Below are 21594 nucleotides of genomic sequence, written 5' to 3'. Positions count from 1 at the left end.
GTCTTGGCCGACGTCTTCACTGAATTCTTGTTATTATGGTTCTCTAATTTTATGTTTCTTGAATGAATGAATGAATGAATGAATGAATGAATGATTGAATTAATTAATTAATTTATGTGATGATTAAAGAACACATATAACACTGCATTGCAGTTATTACATAGCCTACATTAAATATCACCAAGGATGAAAACACAATAAAGCCTGAAAGCTTATTTCCATTGCGGTCCTCCAGTATAACACTTAACACATCACAAGATAAAAGCAAAACAACAAGACAGCAAGCGTCTCATTGAACAGTAGTTCCAGTAATTATCATTGACAGGTGCAATGTAAGGCACTAAACTGGGAAGCAATGTGCAGCGTAAGGGAATGTTCGACTGTAATTACAAATGTCATATGACTGCCATTGTGTTAACTATATTGGCCAATAAAATCTCTCCAGAAATTATACATTAACACCTTCATGCCCTGACTGTGTTCTACATGTATACATCCATGTTGTGTCTGCATTTCTGTATTTCTGTTGTAGTCTTGTAATTACTATGAAAATACCTTTCACCTTTAACCCGTTTGTTAGGATCCATGGCTCTGTTTCCCATTCTATAGAGGAGCAATTGACCAATAAGTGTTGATCCTCAAGTCAACATGAGGTGATACCAATGTGTCTATCTATTTAAGTTTGGACACTGAAAGCGATGTCATCAAAAATAGTATTTATTTATGTTTTTCTTTTTTTGTTACAAAATTTTGAAGTTTATACAATGCATTTTAACAGTTGCACATAGTGATTCAAGACTTGTGGGTAATATGGGTAGAAAAATAAATTAGGCTACTTCTACTCTAACCGTTGGCCAAAAAAGGAAACTAAACAGCCTTCTATGTAAATATGATGACATGTGCTGTCATATAACTCAGTTAAGTAAATTATACCGCAGTAATAGGCCACTAAGGCCAGGATGAAATTTCAAAGGAATATAGGACATTCATTGTGATAAAAGGAAATGGCTGAAGGCAGTTTCACATTTGTTAAGCTCGACCCTAGATGACTAAAATGCTGCCATGAGGTCTCACTGAAATCTACTTACAATGTCATTAACTAGTCCTAGACTTAACTTAGTCTATGACAGCTGACCGTTAAATAAATTCCATAGAAACATCACACTTGGTCCCCATACAACCAACTTTTACTATGTGCATTGGTTTGATTTAGGTATGTACTGGGCCATTGCTTTGACTTTGAGTGGGAACGGGCCGGTGGTCGTTTTCAAACCCCATGTTGATTTCACCATTTCCACTGTTGACACTGGGTGTGCTCTGTAGCTCGGGTCCAGAGGCATCAGCTATTCTCCGTAGGTGGGTCTTTTTATAAATCTGATATGCTGGGACAAATTAAAAACAAGCCACTGTCAATTGTTAGGTTCCACACAGAGAGATGTTTACATCAAAAGAAAATCACTAAGTATGTATATGCATATACTGTTAGTATATGCAAATAACATTTTATGGTTTGTTGGAGGAGAATCTATGATTGTCGTCTGCCTTAGGCAGTGAGATCTGACGTAAATATCAGATGAAAGATCAGAAGAGTAGAATCAGGAAGGACAGGGGATTCAAGAAAACATATGGGTTCACTCACAACGTGCATCTCAAAGTGGGAGTATTTGTTGTGCTCTTTTATCTTTCTATTTCACTTGATTTGAACTGCACTAGTTTACTTTTTAAGTCTTTTATCTTTTGTATCTCTTGTCTGTACTTTTGCATTTTTTAATTGTAAATCTTTTACCTTTACTGTATTTGTATTACTCTGTAAAGCACTTTGAATTGCCCCAGTGTATGAAATGTGCTATACAAATAAAGCTGCCTTGCCTTGCCTTGCCTTTGTTTTAGCCTAAATAGGTGCCAGAAGGGTTGAGGTTTGGCACACAGTGCATTGAATGCCAGAAAGTTTACACATTTTAAGCCCATCCATCTGTTACTTCAGCCACATCAGACAAACACTGCAAATAATTTAATTCAACACAGGTTTGGAGATAAAGAACTCGTCAATCTGGTTAATGAATGAAAACACAACCTTCTACTAGATGGGTAACTATTACCCTGAACCTCAGAACATCATGCTTGATGGAGTTACCAAGGGCGAGTCTTCTTATTTTCTTGTGATTTCACCTGTGACCAGCAGGAGGCTGGTTAGCAGCTGGAAGGAGGCGTATATGAGGGTAAAGATGATCATGAGACCCAGCTGCTCTGGAGGGAAGGAGAGCTGCAGGATGGTGGAGCAGATCTGGACATTCTGGACTCCTGTCTCTATGGCGATGGTCCGGCATCTATAATAATCAGAGTGATTGAGTGAAGGGAGCTGCAGAGAGTTTATTAAAGGTCTGGGACAAATATTAATGAAGGTTTTTTCTCTGACTTAAGTAGTCACAGAAATTATGAGACTTTTAATGTATTGTTATGTGTTGCAGAAAGGGCCTCCTGCTGTTGTAGATAATCTATTTTCAGGGTAAGTTGTTTTCGTTTCCCTGAATGAAGAGTCTGGGAAATCTTATTATTCTTCCATCTCTCATGAATTAAGAATAAGAATAAAAGAATAAGAATAAGAATAAGAATAAGAATAAGAATACGAATAAGAATAAGAATAAGAATAAGAATAAGAATAAGAATAAGAATAAGAATCACTTATTCTTATTCTAATCACTGGAAAGATGTAAACTTGCAACCTTCAGTTCCTATGCTAATGATGTTTTAACTGGTGATAAACTGATAAAACTGGATAAATGAGCCAGTTAAATCTCAAAGGTCTCTCCCCGATTCATCTCTCCTTTCCTTCAATCCCTTTCAAAAACTACCAGAGGTCTGTACCGCCTTAATGCAGATACTCTCCCAGAATATTATGAGAGAGGGTAGGGAAGGATGTACAAATCTAGACTTTTCAGATCCAACTTTCCCTTCTCACCTCTGCCATGGCTGCCTTAGGATGACGGCCATGATGAAGCCAGCGCTGCAGCCGATGAGAGGGAGGACAGAGCCTATAATGACGAATGGGGTTTCTACATGCCAGGAGCCTTGACACAGCAGAATACAGGCCAGACCCACCACCGCCGCCAGGAGGACTCCAACCACAGAGCCAGCCTGGGAGAATCCAAACAGCACAGATTGCCATATGGTAAATCTACAGTACTGACAAATGTGAAAGGATGATGCTGCCACTTTACACTCCCACAACTATATCTGTAGTGTCTGGGCTAGTATTTGAGAGGGATTGATTTACATCAGGGAAAATTATGAAAGATTTAAGAGCGAAATCCACTTCAAATAATCTCACAGGGGGAAATAGACTTAAAGCTATGAGAAATACAAAGTAATGTCAGAAGAGTGAAAAAAACAATACCCTCAGGATAATTTTTGCAGTTTTAGGCCACTTGTACTTGACAGCAACACCACAGGCCACAGGTATAATCAAGGTGATAAGAGTAATGCCTACAACACATAATACAGGTGTTACACCATCATAACAATTGTAAACAAATATAAGGTGCTCAATGAATGTATTTGACATTAGGGGTTATAAACATCCCTCTTGTTTTCCCATAGATTTGGCCAATGTCTATTGGCTCACAAAAGGCCTCTTGATAGTTTAGTGATGCTACTTGTTCTGTTCTGCTGTATTATTATGTGCCTCTTCAGCAAAAAGAGTGTATTGACAGGAAATCAAGGTTTCCTACATGTTCTACATTCCTACATTCATTAATCAGCAAATGAGCCACTCAGTCTACACCTGAATAAGACCAGTGGAACATAGTGCTGATACTTAATGAAGAAAATCATGGCAGAATACAATCATTCACACATCTTTTAAGAGACCACGGAAACCAGCAAAGGAAAGCATTTTTTTTTTTTACCAATGTTTAAATATGGTATCTTGATGTATGCTGTATCCACCCAGAAGTGAGTGTACATGTAGAGACAGAGCGGCATCATGCCCAGACCAAGCACCATGGAACAGCTTGTCATGGTGATACTACAGCAAGAGAGGGAGAAGAAGCAGACAGCATTAATACAGATGGGCCTGACCTCCCTGTAATTTTGGAGATTTGATACATTTAGTACACATTCCGTACAGCTGTTATCTGCCTTCCTCCAATCTGGATTTGTCTCGTTTGAGGTAAATGTTTATAGATATGTGTATAGCGTGTATATGCTTCTGGTTGCTACCTTGCTGCTCACACCCCAGTAATACCATTAGATCTATAAACAAGAGATAACTATACATTCATGGAGACATAATTCTGGTTGGTATGGCCCCCCTTGAGCTAGGCACTGACTGTTATCGCTATCCCCATCGTGGTCTAAGTAAAGCCACAGCGTGCCACATCTAAGTTAATTTTGTAACTATTTTTAAACACTATTATAATACTATTTTAAAAATGATCCTTCTAAAAAAAAAAATGGCATTCATATAACAAGTGTATGGATATGTGGATAGGTCTCTCTCTCTCTCTCTCTCTCTCTCTCTCTCTCTCTGTCTCACACACACAATCTGCTCAAGACTGGAAATCTTCCAATAGGATTCCTCTACTTCAATGATCCCTGTGGGGAATTTGTGTCATTGTTGCAGCGGGGAACAGGATGTAGATACGAATTGAGAGAATTCAACATGTAGTTACAACACAGGAATTTGTTGAGAATAATGCAACAAATAAGGATAGAGTGTCCTCAGTACCTGAGGTCCATGTCCCCATCCAGCCAGTATGTGATGATGTTGGAGAAGGACCCTCCTGGACAGCAGCCCATGATGATGACTGCTACTGCCTGGACAGGCGGGACACTGATCCCAGTAGCTAGCAGATACGCTGTGAGGGGCATTAGGCCAAACTGGCAGATCAGCCCCACCAGGACGCCCCAGGGCCGCCGCAGGTAGAACCACAGCTTGGACACCTCAACCTTGCACCCCAGGGAGAAGGCCACTATGGCCAGCATGATGGTCAGTGCCACACCCAGGGGCATGGGGAGTCTATTATCAAGCCCCCCTAGCCCATCAGCTAGAGATCCGTTCCCCACTGTGGTCTCTCCACTGCTGTTGTTCACCATGGTCCGTAATGGAGGAACTGTCAACAAGACTGGAGAGCTGAAAGGGAACACATGATCCCCTGCCTGTCCCTTCCCTCTGTCCACTCCTCAGCTCCACCTCTCCCTATCAGTTAAACCTCCCTTACTGGACAGTAATAAATGGGAAGTTCTATGGAATGCTTGTTGCCACTGGAGACCTTCTGTTTTTTTCTCTTAGGGTTAAAATGCAAGCCTGGTTTGGTAAACTCCTGACAAACTTGGCCAAAATACAAAAACATTGGGGAGGAGTTGCATCACCTTTGATCAAACCAAAGACCAAAGAAATTCAAGGACGGGCAATGAAATGTTCTTTTTTCTAATGCTGATGTGAACCTTACTCGTAGAACCCACAGCGAAATAGCATTAAATAGCATTTCCAGGCCATTGGCTATAAGAGAGGGCTTCTAACAAATAGCAGGTAGCTTCCATTAGTTGACCACAGTAATCAATAGTGAATGAAATTTAGACCTACTAGTGCACTGTTCCTCATTCTTTCATAGGATTCCTGACAGTGATTTATGCAACAGACTGCACTCACTGAAGCCCCGGGGAACAAGAGGCCGACTTTGTGAATATGAAATCTTTTCACACCCTCAATGTGATGACACAATGTTGTATCAATGAGAAGAACACTGTGTGGGCAGTGATAAGAATTTACAGTAACACTATTTTCCTCCAACAATCCTCCACTGTTACTTTTCAATGTTTTCATATTGTTCATATTTATGCATTATAACAGTTTGTTCTTCTTGAGAGATGGACACAAATTCCAACAAATATCAATTTCGTACCCATACCCACTTTCCAATCTAGTTGAGACCGTTTTGAGACCGTTTGTCCAAACAAACAACTACAACACCTACAAGAAAAATCAAATTAAAAGTTTTCATATCAAGATAATAAATCTAAGAATTATGACCAAAGGCAACATAAACCGTTTAATTTAGGCTTACAATGGTCTATAACAACCAATTCACTATGTGCATCAATACATTCAGTGGAATCTTTCAACTGAATAGTGATTAGTCAAAACTAAACCTCTAAACTAGGGCTAGGGCGATATGGTTGAAATCAATATCATGATAATCATACAGATTTTTCTCGATATCAATATATATCACGATGTGGTTCATGTATTCAAAATCACGTTAAATAATCAAATGAATGTTCATCTCATTGAACCGAATGGTGATGTTAGTTGTGGTGTCAAACAAAACTGAAATTTTCAAATAATATTCCTACCATACCTCATTTTATGAGAGTTTTTAAGTAAAATTTGCTTGTCATCATGATCTGATCACGATATGATTCCACTGAAAGACGATAAACGATAATATTGAATTATCGCCCAGCCCTACTCTAAACTTAGAATCTTTATGGCACTGCAGACAATGAAAAGCTGATTGCATAACCTCCTACCAAAAGATACTCAAATGTTGATCATAATGTATGAAAAATGACAAATATAAGAGCAAGGCATCTTCCCCAAGAGGGTCTCACCCTGCAATCTGGACTGATACGCATCAAAAGTTCCTGAGTGGGCAGCATAAGAAAAGTCTAGAAAGAAATCGAATTCACATCATTATCAAATGATTATTTATTTCAGTACAACAATGAAATAATATAATATCAATTAATTGACAAGATTTTACAAGCCACTAAAGATGTACAATGTCATTTGACAAGATTAAGCTTGCAATAGCCTTCAAAAACCCAGATAGCTAGTGTAAGGCAAAAGTGATGACATCATTATCTCCAGATAATGACATAATATTATACACATTATCTCCTACTTATGCTGCTTCTTCTGCTTCAGGAGTGCGTCTCGCAGAGCAATCTGGATGAGAAAGACAATTAACACAAAATATTTTAAGCAATGAAATATCTGTTTCCCTCTGTAAATTCTACAAGATACATCCAGCCACACTGAAATCATTCTGATACATATACTTTGACAGATGTGGTTTACCTGTTTCTCTCTGAAGGAGCGTTTGCCCTTGGTCCTGACATTTTGACTGTGCCTCATCATCATGAAGTTCTTCTTCCTCTTCTTCTCTTTGTTGCTGGTGCTGGCGTATGGGTTCAGCTTAGCCCTCTTCTTGACAAAGTCCTTCCGGTCTGTCCGTCCAGCCTGGTAGATGAAAGACATCATTAGTTAATGTCTGCAACGCACAAATTGCCCATGACTGACTCTTGAGAGACACCATTGTTTCAACTGTATTGGGCAATCTGCCTTTTTCCATAGGGGTATTACGATAGGAGAATTGTTCAAATCACTCAACAATAAGGGTAAGGTTTTTACCATTGCTGTTGCCAGTCGCGTTTCCTTGTCCGCTTTTGGTTTCTTGTGCAGTTTCTCAATATTCCTCAAAGTCAGTAGCTCCCCTCTGAAAAGTTTGGCATCATGAATCAAATGCAGACACACTAATCATCTATCTATATCAGAAAATGTATCACCCACAGCGATGACAATCTTAGAACATCCAGTGCAATCTGAGACCTGAGCGAAATGCTTACGTTTTAAAAAGTATTCTTGAATGTTTACAAAATATAAAGGGTTTCACAAAACAAAATGAACAAATGAATCTTCGACAATGACGTAACGCTTCAGTCTCTAGGTCCAAACGGGCCGCTAACCTGCTGTCATCCTCATTGTCGCTGTCCACGTTCTTCCTCTTCTGGCCCTTGCCTGGCGCGGCGTTGACCTCCTTGGCCATCTGGGCCAGACGAATCTTCTTAAAGTCATCCTGAGTGAGGAGCCTGCTGGCACTGACTGCTGCTGCCTTGGCCTTCCTCTCCTCAGCTGGCATGCTCTGGAGCTTCTCCGCCTAAGACAAACAGAAAATCCTTACATTAAAGTCTTGTGCTACACATGTTATATGTCCACGTAACTGTTCAGATCATTTACCATCTTCTTTAATCACCAGGACATCAGAACACTTATATCAGGCTGTGTATATTCATTCTCACCATTTCTCCTGCTTCTTCGTCAGAGGAATGGTGAACGTTCACCCACTCGCCATCTTCATCATCATCACTAATACTGGCACTCTCCCAGCCATCTGTTGCATGATAGAAAAAACTAGTGAAAAGTAGCAGCGCGCACAACACCAAATCCTGAACACTGTGCATGGTTGTGGCAAGGATCAAAACAAACAGAACACCGGCACACACAGAACAACAGTCTTCTTATTTATTATGGGCAAAAACATGGTAGCCAACAATTTTTGAGTGCCTCTTAGAGGGAGGTTTCTCTCTCTCTCTGTTAAAATGTTGGTTTCGATATATAGATGACATATTTTTTATATTCTCTGGTACTGTTGACGAACTGTTGACAAAAATTGTGTTGGCTACCACGTTTTCTCCGTTATCCAATGATATTAAGAGGTGTGTTATCAAACACTGGCATATTTTATCCAGTGACCCTTTAGTAGGTCATTCTTTCAAAGATTTGACAACCTTTGCCAATAAGGGCGCCAGGAACTTAAGGGACGCCTTGGTCAGGGCTGTCTAACCCACCAGGTGGTAATTTCCCATGTTTGAGCTGTGCCCAGTGTAGTGCTATGATTAGAGGAGATGTTTTCAGTTCAGCTGGCCATGATATACTGTATGTTCCCTAAATTAAATTTCAAGGTATAGAAATGGTACATCCTTTTAAAAGGGGTGGTGATAGGGACAGATTTCTGTTACAGAGGGAAGCATATTGGATTCACACATACTGAGAGCACAAAGGGTTTGAACGAAGAACTACTGTTGGGTTGCTTAGTATAATCTATCGGGGTCCCTACTATATTAGGATTCCATATTTAGATTGTGTAGATGTATTTATTCTTGTCATTTATTCTTGACATTGTGTCTACGATATTTTACTGTGCTCTCTTGAAAGGATTCATGCTAGTTGACAGGGTCATATAGCTTTTAATTAGTTTCCATACATGCTATTTATCTTTACTATATTTTGTAGATGTATTTTGTCTTGACATTTTTTCCATGATATTTTTTTCTAAAAACTCTTGAAAGGGTTCAAACTATTTAAAGGGGGCATATAGCTCTTAATTAAATTTTACATGCTATTTGTCCTTGCTATATTTGGATTCTTTATATGTATTTTGTGGATTACTATTTTTGCTCTATTGAGGCCATATACAATGTGAATGTATGTACATACATTATGAAGGTTATTACTTTATAATGTTTTTGATGCTCTCTTGAAAAATTCAAACTATCTAACAGGGGCTAACAGGGTCATATAGCTCTTAATTTATTTCCTTTTACAGGCTATGTGTCTCCATTATAGACATATCCTGTTTCAGAGATGTTTCAGAGTTTTTTCTACATATTTACTGAGTAGTTTGAGCCCTCTATTTACATAGAGCATTCATTAGTCGGTAATTGTTTTTTATTTATGTGCATCTTCATTTATTAATCTTGTTTGTATAGCTCTTTTTTATATAGCCTCTTGCTATATGTTTCCGGTCTTGGGCATTCAGCTTTATATATTCATTACTTTTCAGTTTGTGACACCAGTCAGTTTTCTGATTATTGTGGTCACACCTCCTTCATTAGGAGAGGCCGTATCTGGGCGGTTCATTCACAGATGGATCCTATTATGCAATTATGTATTCTCTTTTCTGGTTGGTGTTTGAACCTCACCTGTCTATATAAATTGCCATTACTGCTGTTTTGATTACGCTGATGATGGCTTCGAGCTGAAACGCGTTCGTTTTTGCCCATAATAAATAAGAAGACTATTGCTCTGTGAGTGCCGGTGTTCTGTTTGTTATGATAGAAAAAAAAACATAGATATTAGCCTAACATTATACATCAATTATCTTCATACACACACAGAGTGTAGCATGAAACCAGATTCTGTTTTTGCAGCTCAAAAGGTGAACCACTGTAGTCCAGTCCTGTCTGTTCAGTAACAGCTGCTCACCTTCATCGTCCTCTCCCTCTCCCTTCTCCTCCTCCACCTCCAAGACTTCGGCTCCGGGGATATAGTCTTTAGCCTCAAGTTCTCCATAGTCTTTCATCTTGGCCTCTGTTGACGCCTCTGTGGGTCTTCCCTGGACAACAAGAGGGTCCATTTAGGCGAGGGATGGCTAACAATATAAGGTGCATGTAGAGATGCAGTGCCTGGCTGATGAATGAATTTGGCTCTATTACCAATACTATTAATTGGGGGGAAAAAATTAACAGCATCCAGTATGTATGCTGATGTTTATTTTTGTGGTGTTATTACAATGTAATTCATCATTATAACCATTCTCTAGACCAAATTCTCAACCATATATGCACTCTTCTACATTTATTCTGGGATTATGTCGAAAATCGTTCCTCTTAAAAGGTCTAGTGTGCAGTAAACATTTAAACAAGCACACCTGTACAGACCCACGGCACATGTGTTCAATTCTATGCACTGAAGCACTGCGAAACGGTTATCAGTTAAATGACCTAATTCCACTTAAATACCACAAGGTAATAACGTTACCTACCATTAAAGTTTGTAGGACAACAGAAGACGTGTTATCAGGCTACTGTTTACAAATCCCGTTACTAACACAGGCGAGTATGGAGCAAATTGTGAAATGTTAGGTTTCACTGCTGTCAAATGTGACCAGAACTGATCATTTTAGTTTTGAAAAGGTTCTTTTCTGTAGGGTGCACAGAGAGTTTAAGGTTAACTCACCCTGTCTCTCTTGTTCAGCATCTGTGGGTTAAGATTCCTGAACAGCTGGATCAGTCCTCTGGCAGACATCATCACATCTGAGACAAATACAAACACACACATACATTATTAATTTGTGCATTGAGCACTGAGGGTAAATAAAGGTGGGGTGGTATTCATGAAAAGACACAGAATAGCAGCCACTGTCCCAACCAACTTACTCTTGTCTTTGTGGGTCTTATACTGGGCCAGGTCCTGCAGCAGGTCTTCAGTAATGGAGAGCGGACAGCGGGCCGCCACCTCCTTGATGGCATTGATACTATAGTACAAACAGAGGTCAAATTTAACATTACATATATAGTTTAACATTGGGCATGCTAGTTACAAGTGAAGGGTATGCGTTTAATATTTATGGTTCCTAAACAGCCAATTCTCTCTCTTCTCTCTTCATGTTTTACTGCATTTTAATTTTTGGATTATTACATCAGGAAAGTAACAAAAACATAAATGTTTTGTTTTCAAACCAAATCAGCCAGTGACGGCTACATGGTTGCTACCTACCCCACAGTCATCACCTCCCCAGAGTTTCTGTCCGTGACAAAGTTGTTGGCGATGGTCATGATGACAGGTTCGATGATCTGCGAGTGAGAATGGATGAACAGTGTTATATTGGAATCCTGTTGTCAAGTCCACCTTAGTTAATTTGCTGAATAATAATAATCTGCAGATCTCAACGTACCTCAGGGGGAACCAGCTGGTGGGAAGACTGGGCAGCACACAGGAGGATCTTTGTCACTTCTGGAAAGACAACACATTGTTTGAATTTTCTCATCAACACAGAACAACAGACTCACACTTCCTGAATTATAAATTATTGTTACCTCTTTGATGAGGCTGAAGAAACCTCTGGACGAAGGGATAGAAATTGAAGAGGAAGAGCTGTAGAAGGAAAACAACATTGTGAATATCACCATGACAATACGCCTAATGCATTCATGTTGCTACCAACTATAAGCAGAATTCTAGGAAAGGATTTCATAGCTCAAGCATACTGAGAACTGATCAGATGTGGTTATTGACCACCATTACTCTTGACAAAAAATAGAATTTTGTTAGAATTCAGCTGCTATCCTAATGATGACAGCAGTATGACCAAGTTGGTAAAATCCATTCTCCACATTAGTCACTATCCAGACTACAATATCAATGCCTGGAAGAACTTTAATTATATTCACGACAGGTTTCATTGCAAATCTAATTTATGAATAAAACGTTTACATCACAGAGAGCTAGCAAGAAAAAACAGGTAAAACAACATTGAGTAAGGTTCACATGTATAATATCACTGTAAAGGTAGAATAAATCCAACGCATTCAATAACTGTGTTGTAAATCAAAGTATCTGCAGTGCAATGATGCATCATTTGTGGATTAGTATTGGGATCAGCACCAATCCAGCAGATTAAGATGTCCTAATATTAATATTTTAATTTTCCAGTAGGAGGAAAAATGTCTCCTGGTATATGAAAATGCTGAAATGGACTATTTGTGACGTTTTTAGGCAGCACCTACTTTTTAAAAGAGAAGCTTTGGCTATGCAGGCTGAATGAAATTATGTTTTATTAGAAGTTACCAACTGTACTGTTCTTTATCTGTTAAGCTTTTCTCAATAAGCTGTTTTTGAGAGTTCGCCAATCAGCTGTTTGACCAGTTTATAAAAATTAAAAGCTGTATCCTGATTAGAGTGTCGTAACTCACCTCATGAATTCCAACCAGTCTGGATATGAGCTCCATCATCATAATCTTCACCTCAAAGCGCTCTTTAGAATCTTCCAACTGCTTCAAGAGTTTCTCTGAGAAATCTTGATACAAAGAAACATGAGGTTAACTATAACAGGTCTATTTTGGTCCCAATGGCGTTGGACAATCTTGTGTGCTGCAGTTGGTCTGGTGCTGTGGTGAGGATCGGTGAGCCTACCTTGAGGATCATGAATTAGGTGAATTGCAGAGAAGTTGAACACTTCTGCTTTCTTCTTCTTCTTGTGTTTCTGCACAGAGTGTATAAATAAAATTAGCTCATCTCATTTGAGAATACGGGTAACAACAGGATATGAATCATGCCTCTATGGTATAGGCTGTATAACAGTGGTACCTTGAGGACTTTCATGGCCTTCTCCAGCTTCTTCTTGTTCTTGGAGGTCTTCTTGCCAGTAGAGTATCTCACCATCAGGTCTCTAGCTGATGGTCCCTCCTCCTGGAGATGAAACAAGACTGATTCATTAACAAAACATGCATGGCGTAAATCTAAACTACATTTGGTTACTCGTGTGTTACACATACATTATGCATTATACCTCTGACTGAAGAATTCAGTCTCTGATCAATGTATTGTTCCTCTAACCATTTTATCTGTGGTACTTGCCTCTGACTCTGAACCACTCTCGTTCTTCTCATCCTCATCTTTGCCCAGGAAGAATTTGAGACCTGCTACAAGGATCTGTATAGGGAAAGAGGCAGGTGAGAGTCTGTCCACTTGTTCAGTAGAATAAGGGAAGGACCGACTTCAAACATAAAAAAACGTACCTTTGTCACCTTGGAGAAGCACGCTGTTGTAATGACGTTAACCGTTTTGGCATCATTCCTGCAACACAAACACAAGGCAATCAAGTCAAGGCAATGACATGTAAATATGTGTTCTTGTAAAATAAGACATCTACACTGTTCATTTTACTCACCATACGTTCCTTTTGTACAGCTCCACCATCACATCTAGGGAGATCTTTGCTGCTATGGGATTACTGTCTCTCAGCATGGTGTACATGAAATTTTGTAACGTCTGAAACACACACCAGTACAAAACAGACAGTGGGTGGAGATCATGTGAAGCTCCAGTATTCACACACCATCATACAGGGTCAAACGTGAAGTACACACTCCACTCCAAAAAACACAGATGTGTGAAGGGGGTGATGGTGTGTGTCTCATTACTTACTGTGTTGACCTTGTTGTTTTTGTGTTTAGCATTGATGTTCTTGATATCTGCTACAATGTGTGTGTACAGCGTCTGTGGGGAGAGAGAGGAAATTGTTTAAGTCAGAAAGGGAGACACTGAAATAAGGGTGACAGAGAAAGAATAAAATAAATGACAAATTGAACAAATAACAGAAACATACAAAAAAGCTTATTAATAGACAGATACAACAAGACCAGAAAAATACACCTGCAGGGGACTGACTGGGTTGTTGATCAATACCAATGACTCAACGATTACTTTGCCAGATGCTGAGATTTCTGGCTTTCAAAACTCACTTTGGTGACCGTACTGTACTCTGTTTCGGAAACAAAAACTCCACTGAAACTCCTGGCTGGTATTTCAAGACATTTACCTTGACTCTAGACATTCCTGTTGGATCTCTGCTCTAATGAGCTAGCTGACTTGCCTCCATTGTGAAAAATGTGTCTTTATTGTTTGTGTCAACTACAGGCTACCATCACTCACGGGGCAAGAGCAGTGCAGGCTCTGCTAAAGACCTGTAAATGTTGCTGACAAAGATTGACAGAACTCACAGATTACTTAACGTCCCCTGAAAATCTATGCCCAATAATAAGATGAAAAATGTGATGAGGCAATTTTACTATGTTTCAGCACTAATTTTTAGTCCAAGATAATCTTACCATGAAAATGTGAGACCAGCCTATGATTATATACTAGCCCATGATTATATGATGGCTGGGGCAAAGAAATAGAAAACGTATCTATTGTAGATACATCACCTTTCTAAGGAGTTTGTCGTGACATCGCAGCAGCTCAAAGAAGAGCTCCAGGAGGCCGGAAGGGTTGATCAGGTCTTTGTTCCTCAGAAGAATCAGTGATTTGCAGAAGGTCTGGCAGAGAAAGGGAAACATACATAAACAACATTGCAAAAGATGAGTTACAAGTAATTCATGTAAACCTCAACAACCTCCAGTGTTACAAGTATGAGCATTGACTTTTTTAGCTAGTAGCTACATAGGGATAAGCTAGTTACTGTATTGTTGTGTCCTGCATATTCTCACCATTCGTAAGTCTGGCTCTAGGACTGTGTGATGAGTCAGTAGTAACTCAGTCAGCTCTTGAGGAAAGGTCGACAGGTGCTGCACATAGCAGTGTCCAACCTGGGGGACAAGAAGAGCTTTATATATTATTCATATTTCACATCCGGGAGGGGGAGAGAGAGAGAGAGAGAGAGAGAGAGAGAGAGAGAGAGAGAGAGAGAGAGAGAGAGAGAGGTTTTATCAACATTACACAGGCTCACAAGACACATGCACAAACATACCTGAGCAAGGAACATGACAAGATCTGCCAGCTCCTTGTTAGGCTTGTCCGGCTGCAATTTGAAGATCTGTACATTGGACTGGTAGTGTCGGTACTGTTGCTGAAACTGTGGAAGATGTCAGACACAAAGACGGCCAAAGCTGTCGCATTACTGCAGTAATTTGACAGAACTTGTATACTCAAAAACTGCTTCAGTCACTAACACCAACAGGTCTACTACTGGCTAGTAACGTTAGCACTGTAGTTAGCTAGTATACACTTACCTCTTCTACGTAGGACTGCGGGTCTCTTTTTATAAGATTCTGCAATTGTGGTAAATTGGTTGGCAATTTGTTGTTATGTCGCCCAGACATGATTTACAAATATGTGTATAATGTAAAATCGCTATGAATAATACTTTTCACAAGGAAAGCGTGGCGAGTATGTAGGCTTCCATGTACACTGAGAAAGTTCAAACGTCATGTCCGGCGAACCTTACGACGAGGTAGCTACCACTCGTTAGCATCGCTGCTAGCACTTTTCAATGGAAACACGAAGAAGTATCCAGTTTGACAGCCGTGATGCTAGTGTGTAGCTCAATACCAGCTCCATGTCAGGGATGCGCAGCTAGAACTCCATATATACACAGTGGTTAGTCAATAAAAACAGTGCGTGTCTTGTTAAAATAAATAAATAAACAGTAAACCGAAAATACCTAGCTGCGTATGTCCCCCAGTCAAATGTGTCCGCCGCCAGTCACGTCCTGTTCGCAAAGCTATCAGGTAAGAATATCAACGTTACCCATCACGTAGCTGATGGGACACAGGTCTGCCTGCTATTTACTTATCTAACATTATCTACCTGTAGTAGTTGTTACTGTTCCTGCTTCTGTGTCGTCGACGTAAAGTGGAACGGTTTGTCTGAGGAAGTGTTGCCGCGGGAACAGAATTGGGCAGGAGGACCTTGGAGGACTACAGCTTCCTGTTTACAAAGGTTGTGTCACGTTTTGCCCACATGTAGCCCCATCCAAGGAGGTTAACAGTGGACATCAATGTAGCTGGTGCTGGTAACAGTCCAAATTTAAGTACACAGTGTTTTACTAATATGCCTCATATGGCCTGAATCTCACTGTCAGAGGACAGCGCACCTGGATAGTTTCTCACAGTACTAATTAATTGTCTATGTGTTATTGATCAAATTGTTCTATATGCTGTGTTTGTTGGATTAAAGTTGTATATGTTTAATCTGATCATGTAATGAGGTCTTTGTATAAAAGTGTATTTTTTCTTTGTGTTTGAGACACAAAACAACCTAATAGTTCCTAACATTTAAGTCTCATTTAACACGTGACAGGAGAAAAAAGTGAGTTTATTTCGTGACAGTATTGGAAGGCTACCTGGCCTCAGTGGAAAGCCTTATTCCATCTGGTTAAATCTATCATGACATACTGTAGGCTATAGTGGCCGTCACCACTGGGTGTTAGCTTACAGTGATATAATAATGAATACAATAATGAATTTTGGCACCACACTGTGGTGATACAGGTGTAGCACAACTCATCTCTCTGCTGCAGTGTGTGGAACTCTCCTGTTTCTGTTACATTCTAATCTAAATTCATGTTAACACGTCATTGACTGTATACTACTCATTTAAAGTGCAGGTATAAAACTATATGTAGCACAGCATTTACCAATACACATCTGATGTACCTGTCCGTTATGTAGAATCCTGGTTTGGATGTTAAAGGGAAAGGAGTGTGTCATTACTGCCCACTGGGCATGTCAGAAACTGAACTGTACCAACAATCAGAAGCTAATACTGACACTCCTAGCTTGAAACAGCCTGCTCAGAAATTCAGAAATAGAGTTGGATCAGCAAACAATAGACCTCACTATGTGGACTGATGTCCTCAAGAAAAGCTAGTGGCTGCTCTTTACAGCTCCTTCATTTATGGCCTGATGTAAGCCTTCACCACAACTCCTTGTAATCTGGTAGTGGATACACAGCACACAAATTTCAAAGGATATACCTCGCTTTCCTTGCCACATGTTGGTTCCACCATATATGATAAGACAGGCAAGATTGTTTATTGACTGGTTATTGGTGACTCTACAATGCATATTGAGACCAACAAGTAATAGGGATTACCATCTCAGTGCACCCAACAGTTTGATTAATTATATACTTTGTCAAATACAATCATTAGCATATTAACCAAATCATTTTAGAGACTGCAATTGCCTGGGATTACATGATTGTGTAAGGAAATATGTGTTCATTTGCAGAAGCAGATTATAGCAGGCGTTTCGGAGAAGAAATGCTCAAATGATTTTGGCCCCAGCAACTATCAGTCGATACTGGTATCAAATCTGAGTTACAGATAGTGGTATCAGTTCTGAAAATTTCTAAATGATGTCCAACCTTACACAGCTATATACTATGTTATACCTCCTTCATAATCTTCCTTCATCATCACTCGTTAATTCTTGTAAAACTTTTTGATAGTCAATAGACTTGGAGAAAACTGTTTTGGACTGTGGTAGAAGACAACCTTGTATAACTTACCCCTACAGCATAGGCTACTACAGCATGAAAGCAGTGAATGCTAACAATAAATTTTGCTATTTTCAAGTGTATGTGTGTATGTGTTTCAAGTGTAAGTGTAAAAAATGATGTGCATTGAAATAACACAGACACATGGGAATGTTTGATTCTTATTTAAAAATTGAAACGTTCCTCTATATAACATTTAAAACTTATCCAGTTTAATTTTCAGGAGATGAATATGTACACTTTTAATTTCATCAATTACCTCAGGCAGTCAGCAATTATTACTGTATATAATAGATTTACAAAGCAAATACTGTCATAGTATTCTGTCAAGGCAAGTTCCAGCATCAAAATAGGATTCAAAATACACAAGTACAATTTTGTTCCACATAAAATATGAATTCATTTATCACTTTCATAATTATTTAAGAATATCCAAGAATCTGGAAAAAAAAACAAAAAAAACATGTTCTCTTGTAGGTGACGATAAGACATACAATCAACAGTTCTCATGAATGCATTGAGAGGGAGTAGCAGCCAAGGAAGACAGAACTCTAAAAGAAAACATAAAAATATAGACCTCTTTAAAGGATTTACTCTTGTGAAATTGAATGTTTTAAGGCATTTTAAGAACTTTGTACTGTAATTTGGCAATATCTGCCTGTGTCAACTGTCCTCCATATTGTTTGTTTTGCTCTCATGAAACAGGCACCCAGCCTCTACATGAGCGTGATATGTGGCTTCTACTATCCTGAGATTTTTTCCTCCGCTTGAAGACATCTGAGGACATATAGGATCACTTGATAGCAGAAAATATATTGCTCCTGGAAAAAAAACAGGGAAAAATGTGTCAGCCCACTGTCAAAACAGGTCATTATGACTTAAGTTACTTAATATGAAAAAGCAAATTTTGAAAATCACCTCTGTTTGGACCATTCCCTGTCTTTGAAGCCTCATATTCCTCACGACATCTGAAATATCAAACTACAGACAAATGGTTTAATAGTACAGTATCGTTTTGAACAGAAATCAGAATGATCCAGCTGACTTGTTCAGGCTTCCTAAAATAAACCAACAAGGTTGTCATACTTACATCAGCGTCTTTACTGATGAGACCCAGAACCACGTCTATACAAATGAGGGTTCCCGAGCGCCCAATGCCTGCACTGCAGTGTGTGATTATGGGCCCCGACTGGTGGATATGCCTCATGTAGGAAATGAAGGTGAGCAGCTGCTCGGGTTGAGAGGGCGTTCCGTGGTCAGGCCATCCTGTGTAGTTCAGATGAGTGACACGCTGGATTTCATTGGTCTGAAGGGAGGGAAAACTGTAATGTTAATGTGCCCGATGAAAATGTAGACCAACCGACAGAGTTATCATAAGAAACTGAGCATCAAATCAACGTATGAATTCACCTGGACATCTTTGACCTCGATGAGTCGGATGACAAAGTTGTCCAGGTACTGATCTTTGACCAGTGTGATCTGTAACCTGTCATCTACCATCTCTGCTGTCCTTGGCGTGTCTGGCCAGTACCGCTGACATTTCACTTTCCCCCCCTCTACCTCCTGGGTCATCATGGCAATCACATTAGACTTCTGCTCCCAGACCATCTGCCAAAAGTCACCCAGGGTGGTGGGTAAGGGTCCCTGGCAGGCGATGTACAAGAAGTTCTCGTCCTTCACTGGCATCTTGATGAAGTTGGCATTGATGTAGCCTCCATCTTTGCCCAAGACAACTCGAGTTGTATCAACTGGAAAAGATGAGTGCATAGAAAAAAGCTTAAAATATCAAATCCCAAACAACGTCAATGGGGATATGTGCAGTATCCAAACTTAAAATAGTATGCAGCCTTAGTAAAAAACCTTCTCTCAGATAAAATTCACATACAATGCCAACAATACAATACAATACATGAGCCAACAAATTTGTGGGATTCTATAGGTATCTTACAGGGAACGATATTCTTGTAACGATTCTTCTTTTTGTTCTCCTTCGTCTGACCTATCAAACAGTCGTCCAGCGGCTGAAGATTCTGAAGATTCTGCCGGAGAGCAAAACAGACGTCCATCAATTGAAATTACATTTAACCAATTAATTCAGAGAGATTCCAGTTTAAAAGGTGAGTGGATTGACTATAATTAGAGATGATTACTTCAAATTCCTGCAGAGGGACCTTCTGCTCTAGGAGGCCCCTCATCATGCGGACCACAGTGTTGAGTTTGGGTCCTGTGTACTGGCCATCGGGCACCACCTTGACAAGGGGCAAGGAGGTCAGCTCGTTCTCTGTGATGATAGGCCCATCTGGGGGGAGGGGGAATTGAACGGACATCATTATCACTTGCTTTGAGGGATAAATGTTCTATTTGAGGTAGGGTCAGATTTCACGTTCAAATACCTCCATGTACCTCCAAATTGAAAAAAAGAAAAGAAAATAATAACAGTACCTACAAACTACCTGGATACAATAATGTGGTTGTGCTGCACAATGCAACTGAGAAATTCAGTCTTACCTTCTCTTAATTTGGAGTTGATGTTCTGAATAGGCAGCTCGTCACTACCCCATGTGATTTCATCTTCCTCCGGCTGTCCAGCACTCATTTGCAGATAGCTGTCAACCAAATATAAACGGTCAACAGACGTCATGAATACATTAACAAAAGTCCTTGTCATGAGAAAGGTATCAACCCACAAAAAAACAAAATCTTCGTACTTTTCGTTCATTGGATCGTCAACGCTCTCCTCTTTCCACCCCGTTTTCCGGGAACTCTAATTTGTCACAGGAAGATTTAAAAATCAAGTAAAATCAGCAAGTATAGATTCAAGCATAAATTATCCACCTTTCACATAATCAGACAGAACAGGTCTGGTGGGTTGGATTCATACCTCGGGGGAGTCTTCGGGTAAAGAAGAGCCATCACAGTCTGTGTCCTCTGACAGCTCTGTGCTCTGCTCAGTCTCTCGCTTTTGCTCTAAGGAGCCCACTTCATAGTCTATAGAACATAGGAAATTGATGGTTAAGTTAATCAAGATTTGCAAATTTATTATTTACTTTAGCTCAAAATTAATTCACAAGTTCTTTTTGCATTTTCTTTGAGTGTTAAGGTTACACAACACTATCGTCAATATATCATCATAGGTCATCATCATACTATCGTGTTTTACAGTGCATCTGCTAGTCTATATATTATACCTATTGGTGGTATGGGAGGGAGGCTGCCAGACTTCAGCTCGTAATGGGGAGTACACAGCTTAGTCTTTACTCCACTGTCCTCACTCATATCTGACAATAACAAGAGGAGTGGGTTGTGCAGAGAGAAAAAGTCAGATATGTGCCTGTCAAGAGGTCACTCAAATTCAGTTTATCAATCATACATTACCTAAACCTATTACGATTCAGATTTTTCATTTTTCAATTTTAATTTCAAATAAAATAGGGTTAGGCATCCATAATTTATTCGAATGGGAAAAAGTGACTATCAGACAAAACCTGTCTATGAATGCACAATGTTCCTACATGTCTTGGGTCTCAGCCTGTACCTGTGTTGCCATTGCATTTGTCAGAGTTGATGGGGAGATAGGCCAGGTATGTGTTTGGGTTCTGATCTGGCGGTCTGGAGACTATCAGATGTACTAGGCCTTTGGCTTTACGGATGGTGGTGACAGCTTTGGTGTGGGACACACCTGTCATTAGTTCCTCATTCACCTGGAGAGAAAAAGACAGAAAGACACAGTTAAGACCCTTAAAAGAGCCTGTTTATTGTCTGAGAGCATCCAGCACTTAAAGGATTCCTCCAGTGTTGGTGAAAGACTATCTTCAGGCAGATGAACACTCTTTCACAGCTGAACAGCTTGAAGTAACCAAGCAGGACGTTAGCAATTGGTGAGAAGTGTAAGGCGGGACTTCCAATCTAAACAAACCCAACTTCTCAGGTGAAAGTGAGATTAGAAGGGATGTCTGCATACTTTTGGC

General features: G+C 39.7%; 3 protein-coding genes across 8 annotated transcripts in view; all 3 read right to left on the bottom strand.

Annotated features, from left to right (window-relative positions):
• Window positions 1–1209: 1209 nt before the first annotated feature.
• On the bottom strand, window positions 1210–5094 carry LOC139652366 (ileal sodium/bile acid cotransporter-like). The gene is made up of 6 exons (XM_071529420.1): window positions 4727–5094; window positions 3906–4024; window positions 3395–3483; window positions 2960–3135; window positions 2170–2327; window positions 1210–1382 (listed from the first exon to the last, which is right to left on the bottom strand). Exons 1-6 carry the CDS (start codon window positions 5092–5094, stop codon window positions 1210–1212), a joined length of 1083 nt encoding a protein of 360 aa, XP_071385521.1.
• Window positions 5095–6689: 1595 nt separating this feature from the next.
• Window positions 6690–15561, bottom strand: sdad1 (SDA1 domain containing 1). Of its 2 annotated transcripts, XM_071529416.1 has the most exons (22): window positions 15358–15561; window positions 15096–15200; window positions 14836–14934; window positions 14554–14664; window positions 13772–13843; window positions 13515–13615; window positions 13363–13420; window positions 13202–13276; window positions 12932–13033; window positions 12758–12827; window positions 12538–12641; window positions 11662–11719; window positions 11520–11578; window positions 11342–11418; window positions 11002–11099; window positions 10802–10878; window positions 10049–10178; window positions 8083–8174; window positions 7750–7940; window positions 7415–7499; window positions 7082–7243; window positions 6690–6949 (listed from the first exon to the last, which is right to left on the bottom strand). In XM_071529416.1, the coding sequence occupies exons 1-22, from the start codon at window positions 15445–15447 to the stop codon at window positions 6902–6904; spliced, it is 2064 nt and encodes a 687-aa protein (XP_071385517.1). In that variant the 5' UTR covers window positions 15448–15561; the 3' UTR covers window positions 6690–6901. The 2 variants fall into 2 exon arrangements, with proteins under 2 accessions (XP_071385517.1, XP_071385518.1); XM_071529417.1 differs by lacking the exon at window positions 14554–14664.
• Window positions 15562–17775: 2214 nt separating this feature from the next.
• ptpn13 (protein tyrosine phosphatase non-receptor type 13) overlaps window positions 17776–21594 on the bottom strand; it is a 60717-nt gene continuing 56898 nt past the window's right edge. For 4 of the 5 annotated variants that reach the window (XM_071529394.1, XM_071529396.1, XM_071529398.1 and 1 more), the window contains 11 exons: window positions 21162–21327; window positions 20815–20904; window positions 20508–20614; window positions 20335–20390; window positions 20135–20232; window positions 19777–19925; window positions 19575–19665; window positions 19037–19374; window positions 18717–18932; window positions 18545–18607; window positions 17776–18447 (listed from right to left, as the gene is read on the bottom strand). In XM_071529394.1, the coding sequence (XP_071385495.1) occupies window positions 18370–18447; window positions 18545–18607; window positions 18717–18932; window positions 19037–19374; window positions 19575–19665; window positions 19777–19925; window positions 20135–20232; window positions 20335–20390; window positions 20508–20614; window positions 20815–20904; window positions 21162–21327 (1452 nt within the window). In that variant the 3' untranslated portion in view covers window positions 17776–18369. The remainder of the gene's footprint in view (window positions 18448–18544; window positions 18608–18716; window positions 18933–19036; window positions 19375–19574; window positions 19666–19776; window positions 19926–20134; window positions 20233–20334; window positions 20391–20507; window positions 20615–20814; window positions 20905–21161; window positions 21328–21594) is intronic. The other variant, XM_071529397.1, reaches the window with a different exon arrangement.

This window comes from Centroberyx affinis, unplaced genomic scaffold, assembly GCF_046629955.1.
Source record: "Centroberyx affinis isolate AG114_WGS23_722 - 3 ecotype Tasmania unplaced genomic scaffold, CSIRO-AGI_Caff_v1 ptg001787l_1, whole genome shotgun sequence".
Classification (NCBI taxonomy): Eukaryota; Metazoa; Chordata; class Actinopteri; order Beryciformes; family Berycidae; genus Centroberyx; species Centroberyx affinis.
This window is presented reverse-complemented; position numbering and strand designations above follow the sequence as displayed.